The 19,584-nt window shown below is 41.7% G+C and overlaps 1 protein-coding gene across 1 annotated transcript in view; it reads right to left on the reverse strand.

Annotated features, from left to right (window-relative positions):
* gpsm1b (G protein signaling modulator 1b) overlaps positions 1–16,301 on the reverse strand; it is a 20,878-nt gene extending 4,577 nt beyond the window's left edge. The window contains exons 1-11 of the mRNA XM_031860052.1: positions 16,026–16,301; positions 8,950–9,171; positions 7,712–7,847; positions 7,315–7,457; positions 6,054–6,177; positions 4,649–4,764; positions 4,291–4,446; positions 4,077–4,185; positions 3,824–3,938; positions 2,485–2,555; positions 2,199–2,369 (exon numbers count right to left, since the gene is read on the reverse strand). Coding sequence (XP_031715912.1) covers positions 2,199–2,369; positions 2,485–2,555; positions 3,824–3,938; positions 4,077–4,185; positions 4,291–4,446; positions 4,649–4,764; positions 6,054–6,177; positions 7,315–7,457; positions 7,712–7,847; positions 8,950–9,171; positions 16,026–16,285 — 1,623 coding nt within the window. The 5' untranslated portion in view covers positions 16,286–16,301. The remainder of the gene's footprint in view (positions 1–2,198; positions 2,370–2,484; positions 2,556–3,823; positions 3,939–4,076; positions 4,186–4,290; positions 4,447–4,648; positions 4,765–6,053; positions 6,178–7,314; positions 7,458–7,711; positions 7,848–8,949; positions 9,172–16,025) is intronic.
* Positions 16,302–19,584: the final 3,283 nt, after the last annotated feature.

Consider the following 19,584-nt stretch of genomic DNA (forward strand, 5'->3'; position numbering starts at 1 on the left):
GTGCAGCAGCTCTGTGATCAAGGTCACATTATCAGCATAGGAGTGAGGTGGGGGGGAACAAATGGGAGGAGGGGAGAAAGGGGGGGGGGGGCAGAAAGACGGGTGCAGGGGTACAGTCATGAGTAAATTGCATGCCAACATTGGCAGCCAGCAGCGATCAACTCATCAAATGACAAGAACCACCGATGTCGGCACTCAATTCTTTTGAAAAACTATAAGTTCTATAATACGCCATTCAAAACGAAGGATATCTTCTCCCACGGGATTATTTACTTGCTCTTTGCACACCAATCAGCGGTGACTTATGGCACTTCCTGTCCTTGCCCTCATGATCTCTGAGTGGATCTCTTCACTTCCCTCTCTCTGTAATGTCCAATTAATCAAGTAGGCCAGAGGGGCAGAGCGAGAGAGAAGGAAACATGTGATGAGGATGAGAGGAGATAAAGGTAGGACACGTGTGAGTAGGAGGGAAATTAAGTTGTGTGTGAAAGGGCGGGGGGGTGGGGTAGGAGAATAAAAGGCAAAAGGCAGTTTTTACTAGAATATATCAATATTGCGCTTTCTAACCTTTTGTGTTAATATCTTAATTAATAACAGAGGAAGGATGAAAGGAACTAACTTAACTTAAAACTTTAAACAAATGAGTCCTCGATCTGCTGATGAAGACCATGTGACACGTTTGAAAGCTACGCACCGAGAGAGTCCTGTGTGCTGTGTGTGCTTACAGCCCCATGACAGTCCATTCAATAGCATCAGTCACAGTCGATCTATACAAAGCCTGAAGCAGATTGAATTCCTTGCTTTAAAATGCGGCACTGATCGATTGACAACCAACATCGGTCATTATAGTCATCTAATTAGACGTTTGTTGGTTGTTGCACACCGACATGACTTAAACTGGTTCTTAAGACAACAATGCTAGAATGTGAACTTCATTCTGATAACGAAACTAATCATTTGATGGTTCCAAAAAGTTGGTGCACTATTTGTTTTTTTAACTGCTCCTCAGGATACATCCTAAAAAAAAATAAATCACAAATTCCAGCTTAAGGAAAGAGTGTTCACAGACACACAGCTGGCTTTAGAAGATTGAAAAAGGGTGTGCTTCAAAGTCACCAGGATTACCGACATTTAGCTTTCTAGTCCTTTGTGATGAGTCGCCATCACGCATCCCAGTAATTTTCACTCTTTTCTAGGATGTCAGCTTGCTGATTACAACAATTAGCATTGTCACAGAAGAAAGGCACGATTAGGTGCTGTGGGGGCACAGCATTGTAGAGATACAACAGCTGTGAAATAACATATTCATTAAGAATCTAGTTCACAGCAAATGGAGCGCTGTTGGCATTTAATGAGAAGACACCTTTTACACTGTATCTGACTTCTAATATAATACTGTAGAACCTCAGGGGGAATTAAGGGAAGTGATCCTAATTTAATCCCTGTAATTTCTCTAATTTTCTCTTTAAAGCAGAAGCCCTGAAGACATTTTTGGACAGGCGGATGAAGAGACGAGAAGGGAAAAATGGTTGTTCGGTGAATTCAGCAGTCAGCATTTCAGTCCCCTTGATGCTTTCTAGGAGAAGAACTAAACCCATCTTTTCTCAGGTGGGCTCACAGTGATTGAATTAAAAGGCTTCAATTTAGGACAAATTTGAACTAGGGCCTGTTATCACACATTTTGGAGGGCTGCTTAGCAATAAAATGTAAAGCCTCAGCAGTCTCTTTTTCTGTTGTCAGCAAAAAATAAAAGGAAAATACATCTGTATTGCTCCAAAAGTGATTTAATTTTAATAATTCTGGAAACTTGACACTGTGTTACGAGTGCAGTGACGTGTGGTGTCGGAAAGTGCAAAACTTGCATTTTATAATCACAGTTTCAAATATACATCAGTTCCATATTATTAAACAATATGAGACAATCTTTCTCAGAATAAGCTAATGTGAAACACTTCAGGGGGCTGAAGCCGAAAATAGATGTTAAAAAAAATCAGTTTGACGTTAGAAGATTGATAGCACTTTTATATTTTATGGTAAATAGGCAATATACCAGTCGGTTAGCTTAGCTTAGCATAAAGACTGGAAACGGGGGGGAAAACAGCTAGCCTGGCTCTGTCCGTAAGGCAAGCTTATATCTGGCACCGCTTAAGGAGCAAACCTGGGTCACAGTAAGAATAGAATAAACTGCAGCTACTCACTGGCACTGGAGGTGGGACTTGCACAGTGATGTCGTCAGTGTCCACGGGGGAGTCCAACCACAGCCTTTCATCGGAGGACTGACTGTCAGGGTAGCCTTTTCTTTTGCCTGGCTGCGACAGCTGACTCTTGGATCTCGTGGGTATACGTTCCAAGTCTTGGTTGTCTCCATTCTGCAGTAAAGGAACATATTGTTCGAGCGGGACTGGTAATTCTTTGGGGAGAGGTGCGTGGGCCACATTAACAGGCACATGTCCCTCTGGAGTGAAATGTGAGGGAGATATTCACCTTATCTGATGAGTACTTCCACAGCTCTACACTGTCCATGCTCTTTCGCTTGGTGAATTTGGGTCTTGCTCCTACAGTAAGAAAAAACATAAGAAAATAAAAAGCTTATTAAATAACATTAAAACAACTCATCCCACAACTGAAGAATTCTTCAAACACAATTAAATCGAGCAATTCTCGGGTCAGCATCGGTCCCATGATGTTCGGTGTGGGTATGAGGTTTAGGTAGACAACCAAACGATCTGAATGGGAGTCTGTTTGCCAGCTCCGCACCGGGGAGTGAAATGTAGGACATGGGTGTAAGCTTCTGCCCGGAAGAGGGTTCATGAAAGCAAACATAACACAAAAGCCAGGCTGACTACAGAGAAAGACACGCTTCATTTTCTATGTATCAAATGCTCCTTATCAGCTGGTGGGGATTTATAATAATCAAAGTCAAGAATTTTAATCTCTGTACACACCCATTACTTTGTTTCACATTTCACCTCAGTTCATTAAATGGCCACCTTGTGTACACATGCAGTATTCCGGATAGCTTGCTCAAGCACACACATTGTGAAAAGTGCAGAAACTAAAAACTATTGCTGAATAGATTTTAGAGTCTCCTAGCTGCAGTTTTAAGGTGATGAATTATTGCTCAACCCTTAGTCAAATTTATAGATTTAAATTCTTAATATAAACAATGTCGTAGAGCTTGAAGGATATTATTTTTTTGTTCCTATTTCTGTGAGATGGGAGGGCAAGTAAAGCTTCAAGACAGCTTCCCCTAACCAGTTTGCAGAGTGCAAATTAGACCTTTACACTCACATTCACACACACAAACACAAATACAAGCAAAGCTCTCGTGCGCTTTGACGAAGGAAACAGAGTAACTTTCTAAACATACTGTATAGTTGCATATTTGGGACATTTAGCCTGGTCTGTGTAAAACCAAATGGACATTGCCTCTCTGCCCGTCACATTGTCTGAGCATGTAGAATTATTGTAACTGACATTTTCATGAGAAGAGGTTTCAAGTATAATTCCATTTCTAACATTCAATGGAGAGCATATTCTCTTAAATCAGACTCTCCCTCTCAGTGAATTTGTACGTGTGTGCACTTTTGTTTAAAAAGGAAAAGCTCAACATTTTTGGGAAATACACTTAAGAGATTAAGATCTTGTCTGTTTCTTAAATATGAAGCTGCAGCTAGTTAGCTTAGCATAAAAAATGGAAACAGGGGAAAAGCTAGCTCGATTCTGTTTGAAGGTAAAAAAACCTGCCTACCAGCACCTCTAAAGCTCACCGTTTACCTTATTATATGTCGTATAAAAAGGTAAAAATAACTTGTAGTGTTACCTTGCATCTCAAACTCTGAACTGGAAGGTGAAAGGTCGCTCTCATTGACCCCCAAAGCCTCCATCAGCTGCTCCACATTCAGTCTGGCTGTCAGTTCCCCATTTCTGTCTCCAATCTGAGGAAGAAATTCAGAGGCAGAGACAAAGAGACAAACGGAGCCAGATGAGTCAAATTAGGTTGAATGCAAGGAGTCTCAATATACCAAAGAAAAAATAATTACAACACTAAAAAAAAATAAAAAAACAAGTCTCACTTCTTGAGATATGTCCAGATGCTTTCGGGCATAGTGGAGAGCTTGTTTGTGGTTCTGTAGAGACACGTATGCATTTCCTAGACTCCAGCAGGCCCGGCCCTCACCAACTCTAATGAGACATGAACACACGGACAAATGTTTAAAAAAAACTAGTCCTTCGCTAGGACGTGCACGTCTGTGTGCATGCATAGATAAGAGGTGTGGCTCGGTCTACCTATCGGTAAGCTCCTGGGCTATGTACAGGTGTTTCAGGTGGTAGTCTATGGCCCTCTCGTACTGCTGCAAAAGAGTGTAGGTGTTTCCAAGACTGTAACAGGCCTGAGCCTCCATCACCTGGTCCCTCAGCTGCCTGGACAGCTGCAAAGTTTTCCTATAGACAAATAAACAGAGGAATGAATTGAGTGAAGGAAACACTGAAGATTTAGAAGGTAACATAGAATGAAAATATAGTCTCAAGAGCTTTCTTCTTTTTGTCATTTTTAATTTGTACTTCAGTCAAAATTTTTACTTTTGCTGAAACTGCGTCACTTCACCTTCCCTCCACTAGATGGCAGACTCTCCTCTTTCCTCACCTGTAGTATTCGGTGGCTGTGTTGAACTGGCCCAGGAATATCAGGGCATTGCCGAGGTTACTGTAGGCTCGCCGTTCTGCTGCTTTGTCCCCAAATTCTTTGGCTATGGATAATCGCTGTGAGTGACAAGAGCAGGGAGGTCAAGTCAAACTAAAGTAGCACAACATCTTAAAACATGCCTCTTAATTATAGCAGCTAATTTGTAAACTACTCAAGTCATTTCAGCTTACTTTGCCCCATGTTCTTTTTACACAATGCACAAGCAGAGGCTATAACACAAGTTCATGTTGAAAGCTCTGATCCCATGAAAGAGCACACGAGAGCACACGATCCCATGAAAAGATGTGCTGCTGCAGCAGCAGTGGTGGTGGTGCATCAAATCAGCTCCTCCGAATCCCTTGAAAGGAAGTGTGCTCTCTACGGCACAATGATAGATTTGTAATGGGGAAGAGATAAGAGGCCGGCTTCTCCCATGAGGAAAAAAAAAAAAGTGGTTTACAATGAAGAGTGGCAGAAAACATGGGGAGCGTGAAGCCATGCCTGTGACTGATTCTCCAAGAAACCAATTTCCTCCATTTTTTTTTTTTTTTCCAATGAGAGGTCATCAATCTCTGCACACTGTGTTGCTTCAGGGTGAGGTGGATCGTGATCCACTGGAAAGCTCACCACGGTGTTATTTACTCGCAAGAGAAGCGAGGACCAGCATGAGCGATCATCTCACGCGAGCGTCCTACAGGAAAATAACAGGTTTCAATGAAACACTATATTGTCTTTAGCCTCTGTCCCTCTGTCCTTTCACTCACTGCCACCCCATGCAATCTCCACAAGTCTGCTATTAGTACCAATTCAGAAGGTAATAGGTACAATACAATGACACAAGTAAGTACCTCCTTCACTCTCAAACTGGCTGTGCATTGGAGGCTGCTATTTTGCATGTACAATTTCTAGTCAGATGGAGGTCTGTGCAAAGCAAACTCGGTAAGATCTTTTCTCTGCAGCAGGCAAATGCACAGTAGCCTGCTTCTTCACCCGGGAAGTAATTACTTGTTTGCTTCTGGGGCTGCACGTCAGATGCACGCGCAAGAGGGTGAACGCGATCACCACCAAAGTCTGCACATTTACTGTGTGGAACTGTGGCTGCAGGGAGGACGATCCCTGGCTTGGATGTCATAGCCACACAGCATGTGCACAAGCCACCAGAACACCAGCAAACCACATTTTGTCGTGCATGTTAATGGTTTGGACAAGGCCAACCAAACATGCTGTCCATAAAACAGGAAGATGTGTTTATGTTCACAGGAAACCTGATCTAAAGCAAGGTCACTGCTCTGTACTGGCACAACACCAAGGCCGACAACTCTTATCTGGTGTTATTAACATGATGCTGGTCACCATCGTGACTTACCTGACGGTGGAACTTGATAGCTTCGACAAAGTTTCCCAGCAGGTAGTGGGTGTTGCCCAGGTTCCCATAGGCCCTCCCCTGAGCCGCACGGTCTCCGAGTTCTTTGACCAGACACAAGTTCATCCTAGAGACAAAAGTACACCCATTTAGTAGCAGTATGGAAATTACATTGTGTTAACATTACACAATATCAAAATACAAGTCTATAATATACTTATAAATATTGGTAAACAATGGTATATGTTTATTATGATTAGTTATGAAACACAATAAATGCTTACTGTTTTTATTTTTTGCATATGAAACAAAAAATGATATTTAGCCTGTAATATGTAGCATGTACGAGTCCTCTCTTTCACCTTTGACAGTTTCTCTGTTTGATGTTAACTGCTCCCTTGTTGGTAAATGGCTTTAATAGGGTCTCCTCCACACGATCCACAAAATAAAGTGTACTATATTTGTTGCTCTTATTTACTACCATCATTTATTCTGTAATGTATTCCCTCTTTTGTCCACCCAAGACTGAGCAACCCAAGGATAAATCTGAGCAAATCTGCAGTGCTCTTCAGCTGTGAGGGGAGATCTTGTCAAAAGAACAGCAGTGTGTAGTGTTTCACAAAACTGGGCTATGAGGCAGATTGGCCTGAAGGAACCGCTTTTAACAGAGAGGCGTACATGAGCCTGGGGTTTGCCATGAGGCATTTGTAACACAGAGCATGGAGTCAATTCTGTGGTCTGATGAAAAAAACCAGAAATCTTATGCAACAATGTCGAGTAACTTTTTGTCGAATACCGACTCATCTTATCATGAATTTGGTTTGACAGTGGCAGCTCTCTGTGCGGTTGCTTTCAGGCATCGGGGACTGAGGGGGTTGTGAAAATAAATGGGACAATGAATCGAGGCAAATTCAAGTAAATGTTATGCTGTGTATATAAGTGAGCAAGATCTCAGGAAATCAAGTCAGGACAAGAATTGTGAAATTGAATAAACACATCAAGATGTGCCCCGCAGGAACAGATGCATTCAAGAATAATGTTCGGGATATTAACTGCCAAAGGAGAGTCAAAGCAGGGATCAAATTAGTGATATTTCCGTATGTATTTTTTGGAAAAGCAAAATATTCTAAATCCATCAATATTGTGGAGTTTTAACTCCATTTTGTCACCAAGTAATGCTGTTAAGCTTACTTGTCTGGGCTCCCACTGTGATTTAGATTGTCTGTATTATACCATCTGTGTATGAGTTCACGACTCAACATACTCATAAAAGCCGGTAGCCCTTTGCAGAGTGTCTCTGACATCCGGAGGCAGGTCCCCTGGTTCCTGGCTGCAGCCCCATAACTGCTGTTTGCCCTTCGCATGAAACACGTTGCCGATGTTATACAGTGCTCGGGCCTCTCCGACCTGCAAATCACACAACGCAACACAAACGACACAACACGAAAGAGAAAGGTCAGACAAACTGAGAAAGGCTGCTTAAAGACCCAGCTCTAGACCCACAGTGACACGTGTCACTGTGGGTCATTTTTCTGTTCATTTATTTTTTGATTCCAGATGATTGTTTGTGCTTAAGCATTAGACAACATTATCACAAACTGAATGTGATGTTTGTACATTAACGAGACTTTATAAATGAAATAAACAAGCACGCATGTTACCTTGTCTCCCTGCTCTTGAGAAATATCCAGGTGTCTTTGACAGCACACCACAGCCTCATCAAAGCGCGCCAACACTTTCAATGTGTTACCAAGGTTGCCACTGGCCTTTCCTTCTCCAATTCTGTCTCCTATTGTTCTGAGAAAGAACAAAAACACACATTTTTGATATTCCCTGGTGGGAGCTACAGCTTTTTTGTTTAATGTAAACATCACTTAGCTAAACAACATCCATTAAGGTTGTGTAAAAAAGATTTAATTAGGAGATGCTGTACAGTACATTTTCAATCGGTTGCTTACTTATAGGTCCAGGTCCCAGTGGCCCTGGTGAGACTGTAATGTGACTAAGTGAATCCTCCTGAGGTCTTTGATTAGTTCCCTGCTAAGAAGAAACAGCTGCACTCACTGCAGGGGACCACATTACTCAGGAAAGCTAAATATCCAGCTGGTATGGTCGACTGTTGCTATTAGAAAGTCCCCTCACTTTTTCATTGTCTAACTCAATGTCAATAGACTGAAATCCTTAAAACTCTTTAAGCATCTGGTCTGGACATGAAATGGCAGAATCATTATAGAGAACTCTGAATGCATAAATGAGTCGACTCCTGATGTGAATAACTATAACACAGCTTCAAAGTTTTCTTTATTAGCCAAAATCCTATTATCAGTTTCCTAATTGAATTGCAATCAGGCTACAGAGCTGTCCACTCTATTTCAGTGCCTGATAAGTGCTTTAAGCCACCAAATATGCATTCAGTGCCTCATAAACTTCACTTTCTGTCTGGGTTTCATGTGGTTTTGAATGCTGGGATAAACATATACCGGCTTTTCTCCAAGACGGGAGAGAGAGAGAGAGAGATTTGTAAAAACAAAATACGGATGTTTTTCTGTTGATCATGGCGAGTCAAATTACAGGCAAATTTTCAAACACCTAATATCTGACTGGATGAAAATACCTCTCAAATCAAAATTAAAAAAGTGAAACTTTGCAGATTTTCAACCGCTTGATGATGTGAAATGTGTATCGCTTCATAAATGTAAAGCAGGTTGGTGGGAAATTATCAAGGCCCTATTAAAGCCAATGTTTTAACGATGGAGCTGTTAACATCAAATAGATAAACATGAATACAAGGTACATAAAACTATCTAAATCAGTCATTTTTGTTCAATTATATGCAAAAAGAAATACAGTAACTAATACTATGCAGTAGGTAGCAGCTATTAAAATGAACAACGCTCACCTGGCCAAAGTGAGGTCGTGTTTGTGGTACTCCAGGGCTTTGCCGTACTCTTTGAGGTAAAAGTAGGCATTGCCCAGCTGGCTGTAAATGGCACTGAGGGTCTTCAGGTCATCCGTGCCGACCTGCACGGCTGCCTCAAAAAACGCTGTCCCCCCTTTAAAGTCCCCCGCCTTGCACAGCCGCTCTCCTTCCAAGGCCAACTCCAAGCAAGAGGCCTCCATCCTTAATGGTGTACACACACACACACACACACACACACACACACACACACACAGGGAAAGACAGAAAACGTGATCAATCAGAGATAGAACAACGTGTTACTTTTTTGTTTTTCTCTCCTGACTCGTACCGAATAAGAGTTGTATCGTGATATTGACACTTTATTATTGTGGCGGTGCAATGTCTTCTCAGGGTGAGGAACAAATTGCCAGTGTCACCATGACAACAAGGTCTGTAGCCAAATCTATGGACTGTTGCATTAGCAACTGAGTTCAAGGCTTGAGGGATGAGCACCTTGAAATAGGTGTTGCACTTCTTTCTATGAAAAGATATTAAGAGTAACTCATGAACTGATATTGTTCGTTGTCAGATGCTGGGCACAAAAATATACAATTTGTTCAAAATAAATCAGAAAGCAGGCATGATGTGAGAGGAATTTCAAGAGGAAAACAAAATCATGTGCCAAAATATTGATGCATTAAGCCAAAAATGTGTGTGGGACCATAAGACATGTACCGTGTGTACTACTACGCATTCCTCACACACACACACACACACACACACACACACACACACACACACACACACACACACACACACACACACACACACACACACACACACAACATGCAGAACAAGGCCTCGTCAGTGAGTTTCATCCAGAAAGTATACACCCCGGGTTCTTTGTATAATCCAGGATAAACTAGAGGCCAGCCGATTTGGCCGTAGCTCTAAATTCCAGATACGGTACTAGAATTTAAGAGTTAAGCGAGGATTATCCTCAAATCTAATCGGTTTTACGAATGGCACCATTGAAAAAGTATAGCAAAGAGATACCGAGTGCCATATGTAGTTTCATCAGCAGCTTTAGTAGAAAACTCAAAGCGTCCACTCGTTTCAGAGGTGCATTGAAGAAACACTCCACCTCTTTACACTCCTGCTCTGTCATTTCTCCATTTACACTGGTCAGGGCCTAATCTTATTTTGTATATCCATTTACATGATATTATATTTATTTACATTACCAACATGATCGTCTTGGTCAAATGTATTTATCTCAACTTGACCTGATCTAAAGATCAGCGTGCATCAAGGTCATTTGGTTTGCAAAACCTTGCTTGCCAAGCAACGAAATCCCCACATGACCGTGGTCCTTTTGCAGTGTTCAAGCAGTACCTGTGTTTTTGCTTGCTTCGTGTTTTGTCCACAAACACCTGCAGCTCCAAGTGCAACGGCCTCAGCATAGCCTGAGGTCTGGGTCCACAGTGGACCAGTCTACACACGGCTCTCTCTGCTCCAGACAGAGGGCACGGCTCAGCTGCCATGAGGGCAAAGGGTTGACAAGCTATGGTCAAATAACTGTGAGAGATGAAGGCCACTCAAGCAGTGCAGTTATCATTGATAGTGCAGTGCTGAGATGTTAAGTGATACCAGCTGATGTAGCTAATTTCTCCGTGTTGTCCACTGAATAACTTAAAAAATAAAAAATGTCAGCAATGTTGCAGCAAACCTGGACGCAACCCAACTGGATTTTCTAGACCCAGCCAAAAAAAAAAAAAAAAAAAAAAAAAAAAAAAAAAAAAAAAAAAAAAATCACATCTGCTTTCCAAGTCTTCGAGAACATTCCAAAAACTCAACGATGAACCCTCTGATCCCACAGCCGAGCCAGTCGAGAAGGAATTTTAGAGAATCCCACGAAAGAGCAGTTCCAGTCACGGTTGTGTTTATTAGCAAAAGCATGTTGATTTAACAGATTTTAGGGCGTTTCACTAATCCAACTGAATTTAAAATCAAGACGTTTTCCCCGTTGCTGTAAAGTCATTCAGTTCTCACAATCCCCCAACAAATCGTCCCTTTGCATCCTCTTCAACCTGTCCTCAGCTGTGACAGCAAAGATCCATTGTTCTGACTTGCCATAACAAGCCACGCTTTGAAAAGAGGGGGGGGAGAGAGTGTGTAGTGCAGGGAACAATTTGGGTGAGAGCAGGCCGACAGTCAGGGGACGGCAAAGCCAGTGCAATACTTCTAAGCTTGACCATTGCTCCAATGAGAGACAGAGAGGCCGGATGAGAGAGAGGGAGACAATTGCTAATCCAGTGATCTGCAGCTCCTTGGTAGTGACATACTCAGTGAACCGATTGGCCCGGTCTAATCCCACTATCTGCTGACACTGGCAGAAATATTATTAGGTCACCAAGCAAGACAAATTAGACTGAGTGAAGAGGAGTTCAAGGACCAATAAATACCAAGAATGAGTGCACACATTTATTTGAATTATTGTCACTCAAAATAAACAGACGTTATGTCTATGTTTTTTATTGTTTCGTTAATTTATCTATTGTCTTGGACAAAAAAAAATGTTTAAATGCTGCAACAAACAATGTAGCAACTACTACAAGACATACACATTTAAAGTAATAACCAGTTTTTCACTTCCAAGTCATGAAAAATTCAAAAAGCTCAATATATTTAATGCAGATTCCTCATGGAGGAAATGGGTAACTTTCAATAACGCTAGACGCACTTAAACGCGCCCCGGAGCGTATTTTTACGCTGTCAAAGCTCGGTTACTGTACCTGAACGCACCTTGTGTCTGCTCTGCTAATGTGCTGCTGATGCGTCTCCTCCTGCGCTGACACGGCGTAAGCTCGGTGAGACTTCATACGAGCTTGCCAGAGATGTAACTAATAACATGAACGATATTCCATTACAGTAAGCCGTGACAGCAGGCACAATAACCCGAGTCCTTCCTCTAAAAGAATCCCTCTACACCTCTAATCACTTCATTAACTTCACCTGTTTGTTTCATGCTATGATATCAAAATGAGTATTGTATTTCTTTTAGGCAAACCCACTACTTTGCCTGCCTTTAGACGTACCAGTTGTGTCGGTTACACAGTGTTTGACCACTCAGGGAAGGAAACGCACAGGTGTTACTAATAACATTGATTGTGGTTGTATTCTATTCAAGCATCACCAGTAAGCCTGCAACAGTGAGCCAGCCGGCACAACAACAGGACCCTGCAACCAAAGCAGCAACACGGAGTTCAGTCGTCAATCATTGTATTATTTCCACCTGTGCTTTTGTTACTGCGACATATTACGATGTCTTTTGTGGAAAAAAGTCTTATGTGCTGACCTCTCCGAAAAACAACCGATGCTGACACCGCAGGCTGAGATCATAACTGGAGAGAGGCGTGTTTGACTTTGGCAGTGACCCACAGACGGTCTTTGGTATTTTTGTTTCCCCTTGTATACTTTTATCGCTTTCTAGCAGTGGGGGGGCGGTACGGGAAAAACAATTTGATTGGCAAGGACCCCGTCTGATGGAAGGAGTACAGGATGGACACAGTGTACAATACAAGAGGCGCCTGTCCCCGGGCGCCTGGCATTGGCAGCCCACTGCTCCCTATATACAGGGATGGGTCAAATGCAGAGACAAATTTCCCCCTTAAAGGGATCAATATAGTATAATAAATTAAATTAAATTAAATTAAATTAAAGAGGGAACTGAACTGTTTCCATTGCACGACAGTGTATCAAGGAGCGTAGCATAGAAACCTAGAGTATCTATCCACTCAAAAGGTGGCTGCTGAAGGCGTTGCAAGGACAGCAGTGCAGTCGGTGTCTTCGTGGGAGCGTGACAGTGATAAGGAGTCAAGTTGAAGCAGGTAATTACAGAGGCGCTGCTTTCAAAGGAAAGACGAAGATGAGGAGGAAGACGTAAGGACACCGAGTCCAGCAGCAGATGGTGGAGGGGCCTCTGTAAACCACGAGGCAATTGTAAAACCCTGAACTGTAAAACAGATTGTGGGAAAAAGCCTTAAGAGCGCCTGGCGACGTTGTTAAATAACCTAAGTGGTGCGGTATTAAGTTAAAGGCCAATATATCGTCACTCATCTTGATCAAAGTCGGTGAACTCAAGGTGCTGCGTGAGAGCTAGCTTGAGGGCTAACTGGCAGAAGGAAAGAAAGATGGGGACAGCAAAAAAAAAAAAAAAAAAAAAAAAAAACGGATTAGTTTTCAAGAGAGGACTTTCACAGTCACTCTAATCCTGGTCATCTTTGTGGTTGGAGTAAGAATGGATGTGTGCAGCGCAGTCTACCATTCCCTCCTCTGATTACCACTCTAATTGGTCTGTTTGGGAGACAACCATCCCATAATAGCCTGCCTGTGGTCTAAAAAGAGACAGTTTCCCAGTGTTGTTCCCATGACAGCACAGAGTGCATTGGACAGGTTTCAGGGAGTAAGTGAGGGAGGTAGGAGTGCGGGAGTGTGGAAGCTACATGGCTGAGGTTTGTCCTTTCAGTGTGAAGCGGCATGCTTTTCTCTTCTGTATAGTGAACAGGATGTATTTGGGGTTTGGACTGTTGGTCGAACAAGCCATCAAAATACAGTGCATCACCTTGGGCTGTAAAGTTTAACAGACAAAAGCATTAATAAATGAATGAACAACATTATGCCATAATGCATGGAAATGATTGAGTTGCAGCCCTATTGTGTTTTACATCACTGTAAACGTAATGCATGCAATTTTGATTAAAAAAAATATATTTCCTCTGAAAAAAACATTTTTGTTCTTTTTTTTTTAAATGATCCTTATTCCCTATTTATTCAGGATTCAACACCGCGCTCCCCGTTATTCTTGGCTGAGCTCAGGAACTCTGTGCTCGGAGTAATCCGGCCATAATTAGAGAGTGCCACGGCCAGTTGTTAGGGAAACCAAAGAGAAACTCTCGAGGAATGTCTCCTTCGTTACGAGCAGAGCCGTCTCCTACTTTCCTCTTTTGTCTGATTTGCTTGTAAAACTGCATTTTTTTTATCATTTTCTTTGATTCAGTGTCTCTTAACCCTGTCTGTAGCAATATAAATGGGACAAAAATCATGTAAATATGGTCCTAACGACAGAAAACCATTGACAGAACATAACACCGATGAGGTGACGTAATCACACCTTCTTTTGATTGTTATTATGATATTTATGTAGCTGATTTAAGACTGGATGACACTGTACATAAGGAGATACAGCTGTTCTGCTCTTCTCTGCAGGACAAAGTTTATATAAAGAAGCAGGTCTGAGTAAAGTTTCAGTCCAGACTGCCGTCTAATTTACAGAATCAGTTATCTGATGCTTCAGAATACTTCAGAGTTGCTTCCATCGATAGCCTGGCACTGTTTTGTGGTAATGACTGAATTAACATCTGGAACCAAAGGACAGATGTTGTGCTTGTTTGTTGACAAAGACCCCGCAGATAAATATCCTTTTGTGTCTGGTCTGTGTTTCCTTAGCAGCAACTCCAGACAAAAACACACACACACACAAATATATCCACAACCAACCCTCATTGCAGAAAGGTCAACTATTGACTCTACCGGTTTGTAAAATAGAGAGAAAGCAGTCACTGAGGCTAGACACCTGGCCACATGATCACGAACAGCACTGTGGCTCACTCTGTGTGTGTGTGTGTGTTGTGTGTGTGTGTGTGTGACAATCTTGAAGGTTTTATGAAAGTCACTTTCAAAACTTTCAACCCTTATTAACATTCCCAGCAGTCCACTCTGTGTCACAGACACTGCGCTTCAAATAAAAGGGGATGTAATGAGAGAAAATCTGTTTTGTTGTATGTACTTTAGTAATAAAGTTTTAGCACAGAAAACGTGCTTGCTCAAAGTTTGTTACACGGTTACACACGCGCTATATTACCTTTATTTGACTCACAGCACTCCCCTCCAACCGCTCCTTTCGAAAATGTTACCATGCAGTTATTATTTCATAGATCATTTCTGCATAGTCCGTGGGTGTTGTGTCTGAATTATCCTAGTTGACTGACTAACAAAGACGTGGAGGCACGCTAATACAACGTAACCAGTGTCGTGTTGATTAGTAATTTCCAAAATGTCAAAATATTAAAACAGAGATGCGTCATTCTGACAAGTTTTAACAATATCTGATGCGTGGTGTCGAAGACATGACTTGACAGAAAGGCAAACAGATAAACTGCACCCACGGGCAACTGTCAAACAAACATTCATAAGTAGGGCTGAAACAATCTGTCAATTAATAACAACTGTTTCACTCATTTTTCAAGCAAAAATGCCAAATATATATTTGCTTTCAACTTCTCAAAAGTGAGGATTTAATGCTTTTGAATAATCGTAATGGGCCTCCTTCACTATTTTCTGACGAGCAATATATTGACAATGAAATAATAATACAATGTTTTAGGAGAGTTTAAAGAGAGAAAGTTTGCAAATGAGTGGGAACATGGTTACGACATGAACACCAAATATGCAAATAAGGGGTAAAGTGACACTGTTACACAAATCCATCTCCCCACACAACACCTTCATGGTGCATCTGTGTGCTGGTTTCTTCCATGTGGTCTCCTGTCTGTGTATACATGTGGTTCTGCATCCACATGGCAAGTTTAAACCAAAGCCTTGCATGCATGCATGCATTTTTTCTCTCTCTCTCTCTCTTCTCTCTCTTCTCTCCTCTCTCTCTCTTCTCTCCTCTCCTCTCCTCTGTCCACATCTGATGAGGCTCCTTTCAGTCTGTACATTCCAGCCACAGCAGCTCAATGACCCGAGCCAGGAATGAGGCTTGGAACCGGGCTCTGGCTGCAACCGTGGCCGGGGTCTTGAGCTTTAAATCAGTGAAAGCTGGCTGGTCAAGTTCCGCCTGCCTGACTCCTCCTCGGTAAGCAAAGCCCTGAGCTGGCGGCTCCCTGTTATTCTCCCAGTTGTCTGTCCCTCCAGCCGCTCCCTCCCTCTTTCTCCTGACAGCCTTTCAAGGACAGACTTGCACAGCTGACCTCCCTCCCTCCTCCCCTCCTCCATGTTTGCCGGTGTCCTACCTTGAGTGCAGCCTCTTGCTGGCCAGGTCCTGGTCCACACCGTTAGCAGCCGACTGAGCCATAGAACCGCTGCTAGCCTGCCCGCCTCCTAGCTTGCTTCCTCCCGCTATGAGGGCCGCCTTACAATGATTTCCTCCAGAGACAGCTACCCTTTCCTTCTTTCTCTCGTTCCGCTTCTCTGTCACTCCCTCCTTCCCTCCTCCCCCCCCCTGCTCCTGGTCTCCAACACTGTTTTCTTTCTCCCTCCCCTCTTCCCTCATTCACCACAGCAATGAAAAGCTGCTCAGGAAGTGAGCTATTGTGCAAATAAACCGTAAAATCACACGAGCCCCGCCCCCCGAAATTACGTCACAGGCCGGGGAGTTGCTTTGCTTGGCTGGTGAGCGAGGCCAAACTATGTACCGCGTGTGGAAACACATTTCATGCACAGACACATTCAAAATAACTTTATTGTCTCGATGTTTTGTTGCTGCTGCCTCTCCTCCAAAAATGTTTTTCCTCTGACGACGTCACAGAGCAGATGGGTGTGGTCAGAAGGTTCACCTGTGCCCAAGCTCAGCAGTGACGTCAATACGATCTCTGTTCAGGTGCTGAGTCTTTATACCTGGCACTCCCACCAGGCTCAGGTGTGTCCCATCAGCTGACGAGCAACAACCTGAAAGACAAAAAGAGACAAACAGGACACAGACCCCTAGTGGAAGGGAGGGGTCATCACACTCCAGCAGGTTGCTAAAACCCTTGGATTTCCAGAAGAGAATACCTGTCTAAACTCCAGTCGGATCATAACATTAATTCTGTTGCATTGCTCTGTTACGAACTGTCATGTTATTCCACATTCTGCCACTCCTTTCCTTCAGTGACCCCTTTCCTGCTGTTTTCACCGCCTGATCTTCCCCACCCAGTTATTCACCTGCTTCCCATTTCTCCTAATCAACACAGTGGGTTCATTTCCATAAGACCTCCTCCAGATTGTCTAGTCTGTACCCGCCCTGGCTTTCCATCCTTGATTTTTTCATTTAGCCTGTCTGAACCTGCCTGCCGAAATCCCTGTCTGTTTCTCGGATTGGTGATTCTTCGTCTTTTTCGGATTGGTCGCCGGTTTGTAAGTCTGACTGGTGCCTTTGGGTTGAAGTTTGTTCTGAGCCATAGTCGTTACAGTACCTGGGACATGACTCATGATTGTGTCATTATTTTTTGAAGCCCCTAAAGACCTGTTTTCAAATCTTAACTATTTATCTGACAAACCATATAACTTATTTTTTTTAATTGTTTCAAATGAGGAAAGAGCGAATGAGGAAAAAGTGCTGAACTTCCTACTGTATCTTACTTGCTTCATATGTCACACCACTTTACTAGCTCTATGACAGGCATCTACCATGTCAGCTTTACAGAGCCTTGGAAGAACACTTACCGTAACAACAGATTTACTCCTAGTTTTACCCTTTCCTAGTTTAGATTGCCATTGAGTTGGTTTAAAAGCCCTACACATGCATGCTGTCATACATATGCACCATTATGTGAAGGAGCAGTCCACCCTGTTGTCCATAGTGACAGACAATTTGCATATCAAGATGCTACCAAGCTATATTGGTAAACAGTGTTTATGTGAAACACATGAATATATTAAATATATGCTTTAGGTCAGGGTTTCACCACTTTTTTGACTTGTAAACCCTTAAAATGAAGCAGAGTCCACTTAAAACCCTTTGCAAGTAGACAGTTGCATGTCTGGTTATGCATAAGTCAACCAAATAAATTACAATTATTTAAGTCATTATTAGATGCCTAAAGACAAAGATATATAATCCAGTAATTTACAAGAAAAAAAAGGAATTGCTCTCGTTCTCTAGGTTTATAATCAGGTCCATTTAAGTCCATCCTTCATTAGTTATACCTGAGCTGAAATAAAAAGTTTGTTGCTTTTCTGTTCTTACATCATACTGTATATTCCACTTGTGCCAGGCAGGCATACAGTCTGTTCACTAGATACCTTCTCTGAACTATGGCTGCCCATGTATAATGTATCTAGTCATAGTAAAATCATTGGCATGGTCCTGTTTCACACATTTGTTTATATCTCTTAAACATGCACAAAATGCACACGCTGCTTTCATTAATATTTGTATTTCTTAAATAAATTGTATTACTTGATAGTTACTTTAATATTAATAGAGGATTATCCATTTATTGTCATATTTATTTATAACATTGCCATATGGAGCTTGTTACTCACACATTAAATGCTAAATATACATATTACATAATACTAGTTTCAATAAAGGCTTATTATCGTATAATGAAGAGGTCTCTGCAGTATCTGAGGCTCACCATAAGAGAGCAGCATTGCACTAGTGAACAACAAGCCTAAAAGAGCAACTTCAGTTTCCCATGCTGTAGCATCTCAGAGACATGGGAGTTCATGACAGGAACGACACGGAGTGGACACAATAACACGAACACCTAACAGTAAAACAGGAAATAATTTGATGGCCATGCAAAAATACAATCTTTGCAATCCTTACAATGTTAAGTTTGTGTTGAGGCTCAATTTTATTTCAACTCTTTATGAGGACTTCTTAAATAAGATATTAAATCAGCTAGATTGTCATCTTTTAAAGTATTGAATATTTCTTTTATTGTAATTTTTTCCTGATGCTTGGCACTTAGTTATCAGTTTTGATAGATTATTGTCATTGTGTCAAATGCAGGTCTACTGTACATGTGATGTAAGAAATATTATGAAAGAAAACAACTGTAACTCTCCTAAAGCCACATTTTTTTATACAATGTATATAGCTCTGTTTTATTTTTCATGTTTTTTCCATCCATCCCATAATATCACTGGCATAAGCTATTTCTATGATTACATTTAGAAAATATAGATAAAATGGTATTATTATACTCATCATTTTGGATATATATTAACGAAATGACTGTATTGTCAAATTAATGTTTTATCAAATGTCTTTATTATTCAGAGCTTCTGCTTTGACAAACTAAGGATTATAATAAAAATGTTCCTCGAGCACAAACGACCAGCTACTAGTCTTCAGTGCACTGTATGTTTATCCTGTGTTTGTTGTTGGTGCTTTTACATTATTGCAATGGAAACCACTTATTTTAATGAAACCCGACTTGTACATTTGACATAATAAGCTCCTCAAATCAGCTACTTCATACTCTTATATGCTTTTGTTTTCTCTGAAAAAAATGTTTTTGGTCTCTTATACGTTTTGTTGTGTTTTCGCCTTAATCCTTTGGCCGTATATCTCTGTTGGATCTTGTGCATGGCAGCGGCTCATTACAGACAACAAGGAGCAACAAAAGCAAAATGAGATTGAGGTAAGCTGATTTCAGATTTAAACTGAGCAACTCAAATTTGTTTCTCGTTTGTGAGGCAGCCCATTTTACAAAAACAAAACCATCTGCCTGCATCTATTACGTACTCTTGAGAATGTTGTATTGTTTTTCACAGGGTTATAGTAACTTTAGTCAGTACGTATGAAAGGGACATGCATTTTCCTGACTCCATCGATACATTACTCCAAAATACATCATA

The sequence above is a fragment of the Anarrhichthys ocellatus genome, unplaced genomic scaffold (genome assembly GCF_004355925.1).
Source record: "Anarrhichthys ocellatus isolate YVR2014 unplaced genomic scaffold, GSC_Weel_1.0 scaffold23, whole genome shotgun sequence".
In the NCBI taxonomy this organism is placed as follows: domain Eukaryota; kingdom Metazoa; phylum Chordata; class Actinopteri; order Perciformes; family Anarhichadidae; genus Anarrhichthys; species Anarrhichthys ocellatus.